Source organism: Myotis daubentonii, chromosome 5 (genome assembly GCF_963259705.1).
Source record: "Myotis daubentonii chromosome 5, mMyoDau2.1, whole genome shotgun sequence".
Taxonomy (NCBI): domain Eukaryota; kingdom Metazoa; phylum Chordata; class Mammalia; order Chiroptera; family Vespertilionidae; genus Myotis; species Myotis daubentonii.
The window spans coordinates 80,731,447-80,741,520 of record NC_081844.1 but is presented as its reverse complement, the minus strand read 5'-3'; the positions used below and the strand labels follow the sequence as shown (position 1 = coordinate 80,741,520).

At 39.7% G+C, this 10,074-nt stretch overlaps 1 protein-coding gene across 3 annotated transcripts in view; it reads right to left on the bottom strand.

Moving 5' to 3' along the window:
* Nucleotides 1-2,384: 2,384 nt before the first annotated feature.
* The window catches only part of PKD2L2 (polycystin 2 like 2, transient receptor potential cation channel), a 33,291-nt gene continuing 25,601 nt past the window's right edge, over nucleotides 2,385-10,074 (bottom strand). For all 3 annotated transcript variants that reach the window (XM_059698476.1, XM_059698478.1, XM_059698477.1), the window contains 2 exons: nucleotides 2,998-3,110; nucleotides 2,385-2,553 (listed from right to left, as the gene is read on the bottom strand). In XM_059698476.1, coding sequence (XP_059554459.1) covers nucleotides 2,457-2,553; nucleotides 2,998-3,110 — 210 coding nt within the window. In that variant the 3' untranslated portion in view covers nucleotides 2,385-2,456. The remainder of the gene's footprint in view (nucleotides 2,554-2,997; nucleotides 3,111-10,074) is intronic.

Genomic DNA, 10,074 nt, shown 5'->3' with positions numbered 1-10,074 from the left:
GTCATTGCAAATGTTGTTTGCTTCCCCCCACCTCCACCCCCACTAGATGTTGAAAAGTGAAAAAGAGAGACCTCAAGTGTTCCCTTGTCTTAATGTTCTGAGGCTTTGAATTACCCTAACCCGGTATCATATGGGGGGACAATAGGGTTAGTAAACTATCTGGCTGGCTACAGCTCTGGGAAGTGGTAAAACAGGGAAAGGCCATGTTGTTGATTCCCTTGTGGGAATGTAGGGAGAAGATGCAGAGAGAATAGTAAGCATTTCTTGTTGCAGTGAATTATCTATTAAGAAAATGTGGTGAGCTTGGCCCTAGGAATGTGGGTAGATTTAAAATGTCCTTTATTCAGATTTAAAATCCAGGGACTATTGAGCAGCAATGTGGAAGTTGAATACTATGGTCAAATGCTGTTGCTTGGGCTAAGAGAACAAAAGGTTTTTCTAGGAGGGTTTATGTAACTTAAAAAAAAAATTAGAAGAGTTTCCTAAATGCCAGCCACACATAACTTTCCAACCATCCAAACAGGGCTTTGGGGGTACCTTCATTTACACTTTTCAAACATGACTTTTTATAACCCTGATACTCCTACTTTGCTCTTTATTTTTTAAAGTGTATTTTGCTTTCTAAAGTAGTTGAGGAAGCACTTTTGGGAAACTTTAGATGTCGCTATAGAAACCGTTTAAATGAGTTTCTAGTTTGAAGGTATTAGTGAAATTTCTGTAAGTGGTTAGAAAGTTTATTCTTTAACACTAGCTTTTTATAGGAGACTTCAAATTGGAAGAATGGAGATGAGAGATTATTTTACTTGAGCCATTGTGTGATGGTTTTGCAGAGTCCTATGCGTTTATTATCTGGTTCATGGTACATGATGAGAGCACCAGTGGTTTTTACAGTTTGTGGAACATTGAAAAATCATCATAAAAAAAAAAAAAAGAAAAATCATCTTTACCTACTTACTGAGCTATTAAGTAGAGACCTCCACCATGAACTGTAAGCAGCATTATTTTGTACTTTTCCCTTCACATTCATAGAATCCTATCTAATAAAAGACAAACAGGGTAATTAACCGTACCTCCGCTACGCTTCCCATGGGCTAATCAGGGCGATATGCAAATTAACTGCCAACAAAGATGGCGGCCGGCAGCTACGCAGCTGAAGCGAGCGGGAGGCTTGCTTGCTCCAGTGATGGAGGAAGCCAAGGTTCCCGGCCTGCCACGGCCTGGCTCTGAGCCCGAAAGCAACAATGTTTCAATTATAGAAGCTAAACAAACCCCAGATACCTGCTTTCAGCCGGCAGCGGCCTCAGAGCTGGGAGCACCAGTGACGGCAACAATGTTTCAATTATAGAGGGTAAATAAATCCCAGAATATTAAAAAAAGAAAAAAGAAAAAAAGGAGAGGCTGGGAGCTTCAGTCGCTGGCCAGCCTGAAAACGTCCCTCAGCCCCTCACCCAGACTGGCCAGGCACCCCAGTGGGGACCCCCACCCTAAAGGGGGTGTGGCCAGCCTGAAAACAGCCATCAGCCCCTCATCCAGGCTGGCCAGGCACCCCAGTGGGGACCCCCACCCTGAAGGGGGTGCAACCAGCTGCAAACAGTCATCAGCCCCTCACCCAGGCTGCCCAGGCACCCCAGTGGGACCCCCACCCTGATCTGAGACACCCTTCAGGGCAAACCAGCTGGCCCCCACCCATGCACCAGCCCTCTATCCTATATAGTAAAAGGGTAATATGCAAACTGACCCTAACAGCAGAAAGACTGGGAATGACTGGTCACTGTGACACACACTGACCACCAGGGGGCAGACTCTCAATGCAGGAGCTGCCCTCTGGTGGTCAGTGTGCTCCCATATGGGGGAGCTCTGCTCAGCCACAAGCCAGGCTGATGGCTGCCAGTACAGCGGTGGTGGTGGGAGCCTCTCCTGCCTCCTCAGCAGCACTAAGGATGTCCAACTGCACCTTAGGTCTGCTTCCCACTGGCAAGTGGACATCCACCGAGGGCTGCCGGGCTGCCAGAGGGATGTCTGATTGCCATCTTAGGGGAGCAGGCCTAAGGCAGCAGGTGGTCATCCCCCGAGGGGTCCCAGACTGCAAGAGGGCACAGGCTGGGCTGAGGGACCCCCCCCCCCCCTACCGCCCCCCTGAGTGCACAAATTTTTGTGCACCGGGCCTGTAGTTTAATAATAACATTATAAAGTCCTCTGTGTGAACCAGTGTATATATACTTTGGAGGCATGTTGTAATATACATGATTGTACAGTGGGTCCCATCCAGGGGCACTTAAGTCCCAGAAATCATTTGATGATTATCATTGACTCTGGCAATAGTTTGATGATAGGTGGTTTAGTGCTTTTAAAGTATATCGGAAATGGGGACAAGTTTAAGAAATAATTCAATACAGAAATGAATCTTTGTTAGAAATGCACAATGATTGCATCACAGATTCTCACCTCCACTTGTCTCAGTAGGATAGAGCTGAAACCTTTCTCATCACTCGGTTTAGTTTTAAATTGATGTAGTGTAATTCTTTCTCCAGCTCCACAGCATATAAAAAGAGGCTACGAGATAATTTAGAAGAAAGTAGAGAATGAATCAGTAACACACTTTTGTGCATAAAAGAGATAGCAGAATATTAGTGCCTATTGTAAAGTGCTTTGAGTGGTAAGGGATTATTTGAACTAAAATATGCCTGGTATGGTCAGTTATGCATCTAATCTAAAGCTGTGTGGAGAATGAACAGTATCTGCTACCCATATCAAGTATAAATGGCAGTTCCTTTTTAGAGAAGCAAGGATAAAAAGCAGTTGGTCTCACTCCTACATTTAAACAAGAGAAGGCTTGCGCTTTCTGTTTAACTTTAAAATTGGATAAAAGCAATTGGAAAAATAAGTGACATCTTAGCAGAAGAGGTTTTGGGTTCGGGAAAATAAAGTGTGTAACTCATGTCCCCAACCCCCATATCATGATAATCCCATCGTACCCTGGTGAGAACAAATACTTACTCTCTAAATTCTTGTTGAGTGACAGGTTGGTAGTCATCTTGAATTTCTGTAGAATAATACTTTTTCTCAAGCCTCTCTTTCCATTTTTTCATCTGCTCTGCACTTTGAATCTCCTGTCAAGTTAGAGGAAAAGCCTAGTCTGCAATCTTTTAAGTTTTTATTTCAAGTCTGTCTTACGAGGATCACAGGGTTGAGGTTTGAGCCCCACTGCCTTTTTGCCTTGGCAGTTTTTAGTACTATGCATTAGCAGTCACTTCAGAGGACCTGGTGTTAGAACTGTTGGTAGAGTTGGGGAATTTTAAAATTAAAATTATTAGCTTATTTTTATTTCATTGCCTCCTCCTCACTGCATCTCCAGCTCACTTTTTTCATCATTTTCTTCATTCTTCACTTGGCCAAACCTGAGATATTTTTGTACCTCTATTCTTGCAACTATACTTCAAAGTATATCTGTGTGTATTCTTTGCCTGCACAGCTGCTTCTCAGCCACACTCCTGCAGTTTTACCTAACCATCCCAATCCCCTCTTCATAATTACTGCATCAATTTGTACACTCCAATCTGTCTACATACCCCCAAATTAGTTCCTCGTACCAGCAAATTCTTTGCTACATCCTTCTCTGATCCTAAGGAGTCCTTCTTGTGCTTTGTCCTCACTACCGCCCACTTTCCTTTAGTGTGCAAATACCTTTTCCCAAACTTTGGAAGAATTGCCTTGTACATTGTGGAAAATAAGGACAACTCTAGAAAAAGAGGGAAAGAGGAAAATGCATTTAGATGTGACTCAAATACTTGTCAGTAAATGAGTGTGATATTGCCCTGCTCCAGCAATACCACTAAGTAGCAAAGTGGATCCGTGTTACAAGGGTTCTTTTTTTTTTTTTTTTTTTTTAATATATTTGATTGATTTTTTACAGAGAGGAAGGAGAGGGATAGAGAGCTAGAAACATCGATCAGCTGCCTCCTGCACACCTCCCACTGGGATGTGCCCGCAACCAAGATACATGCCCTTGACCAGAATGGAACCTGGGACCCTTCAGTCCGCAGGCCGACGCTCTATCCACTGAGCCAAACCGGTCAGGGCGCAAGGGTTCTTGATTACCTTCCTCAGGATGATGACACTTGTGTTTATGTGCTGTTCACCTGATAAATGTTTGCTGTTCTGGTTAGAGAAACTTATCAGATAGTATTTGAAGTAGGAAAGGATTGCTTTTAATCTTTCTAGTTTTATTTTTTATTTTTTTTTATTATTTTTTTAAAATATATTTTATTGATTTTTCACAGAGAGCAAGGGAGAGGGATAGAGAGTTAGAAACATCGATGAGAGAGAAACATGGATCAGCTGCCTCCTGCACACCCCCCACCGGGGATGTGCCCACAACCAAGGTACATGCCCTTGACCGGAATCGAACCCGGGACCTTTCAGTCCGCAGGCCGATGCTCTATCCACTGAGCCAAACCAGTTAGGGCATCTTTCTAGTTTTATTTTGGCCACATTACAGCACCCACATTTTGACATATTTACTAAATGCTTTTGAAGTGTTGTTTAAAAAGTGGTAGGCCCCATAACTATCTCTAAATGACCAGGCCTATAATAATGTGGAAACATTAGTAATAGGGGTTGAATAGATTATGCCTGCTAAACTTGACTCATCTTTCAAAACACCCATCTCAACCATCACTTTTTTCCATGAAGCCTTCCTGGGCAGTCATAGGAAAATCAAAGGCAGAGCAGCAACCCACTGGGGACATTTCCTCCAAGTTTCTAGGCTTTGGTCATCCCGCCTCTTCCCTGTAAGTGGTAGCTGCCTTTTATAGTTGTTTCTGGATTAATTTGGTGTTCCACATTAGTTCTTATGGTCATCCTAAAAGCTCAGAAATGAATTCTCTAGTAAACCTCCTTTTGAACTACCTAGTGTGTTTCTGTTTTTCTGATTGGATCCTAACTGTTGAGTACTCGGTGGCAGGAGAGGTGCAAAGGAACAAACTCAGAACAGCATGCTTCCATCAAGGGACAATTGACTTAAGAATTTGAACCTTCCACCTGTCCATTTGGGATCCTTTACCAGTGGTTCTCAACCTTCCTAATGCCGCGACCCTTTAATACAGTTCCTCGTGTTGTGGAGACCCCCCCAACCATAAAATTATTTTCGTTGCTACTTCATAACTGTAATTTTGCTACTGTTATGAATCATAATGTAAATATCTGATATGCAGGATGTATTTTCATTGTTACAAATTGAACATAATTAAAGCGTAGTGATTAATCACAAAACAATATGTAATTATATATGTGTTTTCCTATGGTCTTAGGCAACCCCTGTGAAAGGGTCGTTCGACCCCCAAAGGGTCGCGACCCACAGGTTGAAAACCGCTGCTTTAGGCAAAGATTCAACTGGCTTTGGTGATTGATCCTAATTATCAAGAGGAAATTGGTTGCAACTACAAAATGAGTGCAGAGAGGGCTATATTTGGAGCCTAGGAATTCTTGAGTGGACAGGTGCTTCCAATACTTACATGTCCCAAAATAAGCTTTTAGTTTAAACATATTTTTAAGGAATTTTGATTTGAATTAAAAAAAGCCTTAAAGTCACTCAGAGGATGGATATAATTACTATTGGGACTTTGCTTCTCCCTTTTTGGGGAGAGGCTAAGAGTACCTTTATTTGTATAAAGGATAGTTTCATCTTACTAGATGGAAGCTTGAAGTAGTTACTGTTGTTTTATGGAAATTCAAATGTGTGTACTAAACAGTCAATAGGATAAACTGGGCCAACTACTCAGCTAATGTCTCCCAACTAAAAATTTAATCCTCATGCTATTCTCTGTGATGCTGTGTCTCAGGCTTTGAAACTCATCCCAGACTTGCTACTAGCATTTCTTGGCGTACCCAGAACAAGACTTATCACACTCTCTCAGTGTGGGCTGGGGGTGTCCTTAGAGGTCTGAGCACCTATTCAGGGCCCTTCTCTATGATAGTAGGTTCTGATAACCCCGCCTTTGTACCTTCACCCTGGAGTGATAGCATCATCCTACAGTGATTATTTATGTTTTGCCTCAGTGTTTTTACTTTTTCTGTCTTCCAGTACTTCATTAACCAAATTCCCTGTGGTAAATTTTCTCTATTTGAAACATATAATGTGATTTCCATCTTCCTGACTAGGTCCTGACTGATACATTAGTAAGTATATATTTTCATTTTGTCGAGTGTATTTTTGTGTCTTTAAGGAATGTTTAAAATTTTTCCTTATTTTGTTTTTAAATACTTTTTAGTAATTCCTTGGCATTTTCTACATTATTGCTTTTATAGAGTCTGCTATTAAATTTTTTTTTAACAAACTAGTTGATATTTATATATATAACATGGTTGCATGTATTTAATCATTTTTCCTACTACTTTATGGAATTTGTTATAAATTTTCAGTTCATTTGTATACCTAGAAAACTTAAAGGAATCACAGAGGTACTTTTTATACTTCTAATTTATTTCTCTTAATTGTTTTGGCTGATCCCTCCAATACCTCTTTGTCTTGTTTCTGATGTGTCCAGTGTTTCTCCCAATTAAGCAGGTGATAGATTAGGGGTGAATAAATATGTTCTTATTATATCAAGGAAGTATCCATCGCTTCCTATATTGCTTTATTTCCCCCTCAAGATTGAATGTTGAATCTTATCAAATATCCAACATCTATGGAAAATGATCATGTAATTTTCCTTTTAGACTCTATTAATAGAATGAATTATTACCCAATTTTGAACCATCTTTCCATCTTAGAATAAATTCTATTAAACTCATCTGTATATATAAAAGCCTAAGCGACCTTTCGACCGTTGGACCGGGAGCTATGACATGCACTGACCACCAGGGGGCAGATGCTCAATGCACAGGCATGGAAACATGGAACAGACTGATGAATCTCAGAGGGAATTGGGGAGGGGAAGGGTGGGAAGAGATTAACCAAAGATCTTATATGCATACTAGAGGCCTGGTGCACGGATTCTGACATCCCCTGAGGGGTCCTGGATTGCAAGAGGGTGCAGGCCAGGCCAAGGGACCCCACTGGTGCACGAATGTGTGCACCAGGCCTCTAGTGATATATAATTTTGTTCTGTTAGATTGTTTGCTAATATGTTATTTAGGACTTTTGCTTCTGGATTTATGTGATACTTTCTTATTTATTTATTTTTGGTATGATCTTTGCCAGATTTTAGAATCACTATATAATCACTTTGTAAAAATAATTTGGAAGTTTTCCATTTGCTGTGGAACAACTTAAATAGCTTGAAATTACTTGTTCTGTATAAAATCTGGTAAAATACACCCTGGTTGGTTCAGTGTTGTCCCATGCACCAAAAATTTGCCAGTTCAATTCCTGGTCAGGGTACATACCCAGGTTTCAGGCTTGATTCCCAGTGAGGGTCGGGGGGAGGCAGCCAATTGATGTTCTGCTCTTTTTAAAAATATACATTTTTATTGATTTCAGAGAGGAAAGCAGAGGGAGAGAGAGATAGAGCCATCAATGTTGAGAGAGAATCATCGATTAGTTGCCTAATGCACGACTTCTACTGGGGATTGAGCCTGCAACCCAGGCATGTACCCTGAACGAGAATCTACCTATGACCTGGCTCATGGGTCGATGCTCAACTACTGAGCCTCATCGGCTGGGCAATGATATTCCGTTCTTACATCGATGTTTCTCTCTCTCCCTTTGCTCTCTAAAACTCCATTTTAAAAAATCTGGTAAAATTCCCTTGTGAAACCAACTGGGCCTGATTTCTTTTGAAGGTAGCTCTTTGATGACTTGATTTCTTCTACAGTACAGATTTGTTTAGGCTTTAAAAAATCTCTTCTGTGCTCAGTTTTGATCAATTTGATATTTATAGAAAAATCCATTGCATTCAGTTTTTCAAATGTTATTTGCATAAAATTATACCAAAAGTCTCTTAGTGACTTCAGGTGTACAACATAATGATTTGCTATATCAGGGTGGGGCAAAAATAGGTTTACAGTTGTTTGTATGAAAAAAAAATAAGACAAGAGTAAACTCTGTAGCCCTGGCCAGTGTGGGGTCGATTACTGGTCAGGGCACATACCTAAGTTTCAGGTTCCATCCCCGGGCAGGGCATATATGGGAGGCAACCGATCAATCTTTCACTCTCACATCAATGTTTCTCTTTCCCTCTCCTCTCTCTCTAAAATCAATAAAAGCATGTCCTTTGGTGAGGATTAAAAAAAGAAAAGAAAAAAGAATAAGCTGTTTTGTGTACTCACAATGGTAAACCTATTTTGCTTCACCCTGTACATATTGTGAAATGATCACAGTAAGTTTAGTTAACATCCCTCAACATACGGTTACAGATTTTTTATTGTGATAAGGACTTTTAAGATCTCTTAGCAGCTTTCAAATATACAACACAGTATTATTAACTATAGTCACCCTGCTGAACATTATATCCCCATGTCTTATTTTAAAACTAGAAGTTTGTACCTTTTGACTACCATCACCCATTTAGCTGATCCCCCACACCCACCTCTGGCAAACACCAATCTGTTCTCTGTATCTGTGAATTTTTTTTTTAAAGGGGAGAATGATGATTTTTATTTTTATTTATTTTAATTTTAATATATTTTATTGATTTTTTTATAGTGAGGAAGGGAGAGAGATAGAGAGTTAGAAACATCGATGAGAGAGAAACATTGATCAGCTGCCTCCTGCACACCTTCTACTGGGGATGTGCCCACAACCAAGGTACATGCCCTTGACCGGAATCGAACCTGGGACCCTTGAGTCCGCATGCTGATGCTCTATCCACTGAGCCAAGCTGGTTAGGGCTGTATCTGTGAATTTTTAAAAAATTATTCCACATGTAAGTGAAACAATGCACTACTTCTCTTTATCTGACTTATTTCACTTAACATAATGCTATCCTTGTTGTCACAATGGCAGGATTTTTTTTTATGGCTGAATAATATTCCATTGTGTATATAGACCACATTTTTTACCCATTTTTCCATTGATGTACACTTCAATGTATTGGCTACTGTAAATAATACTGCAATGGATTCATGGGTGCAGATATCTTTTTGAGTTAGTGCTTCTATTTCCTTTAGATAAATTCCCAGAAGTAGAATTGCTGAATCATATGGTAGTTCTATTTTTAATTTTTTGAGGAAGCTCCATATTGTTTTCCATAGTGACTGCAGCAGTTTACATTGCCCCCCTGGGGTGCACAAGGGTTCCCTTTTCTCAAAATCTTTGCCAACACTTGTTATTTCTTGTCTTTTTGATGATAGCCATTCTCACAGGTGTGAGGTGCTATCTCACTGTGGTTTTGATTTGCAATCTTCTGATGATTATGTGAGCATCTTTATTATTACCTGTTGATGACTCTCTGTATATCTTATATGGAAAAATGTTTATGCAGGTCTTCTGCCTACTTTGTTGTTGCTGTTGTTGTTATTGAGTTATATGAGTTCTGTATATATTTTGGAGATTAACCCCTTACCAGATATATGATTTGCAAATATTTTCTGTTTTGAAAACTATAGCTTTGTAATACATTTTGAAATCAGGGAGCATGAGTCCTCCAGCTTTGTTCTTCCTCAAGATTGTTTTGGCTATTCAGTCTTTTATCCTTTCATAGAAATTTAAGAATTTGTTCTATTTTTATGATAAGTGCCATTGGAATTTTGATAGGGATTGCATTGAATCTGTATATGGGTTCATGTGGTATGGACATTTTAACAATATTAATTTTTCCAATCCATGAGCACAGAATGTCTTTCCATTTGTTTATGTTGTCTTTAATTTATTTTGGTGATATTTAAAATTTTCTTTTGTTTCTTGATTATTTCCCCCATTGTAGTTTTTTACTTTGCATGTTTATGCTTTCTCCCTCTTATTCTGTTTGTTGTCTAGTGATTTTTCACTGATCTTTTCAAAGAACCAGCCTTTTAATTTATTTATTAGTATACTAATTGTTGTTTGTAACTCAGTTCTGCTTTTATCTTTATTTCTTATTTGTTGTCTATTTTCTAACTTTTTGAGTCACATGCTAAAATTAATGTGTTTTCTCT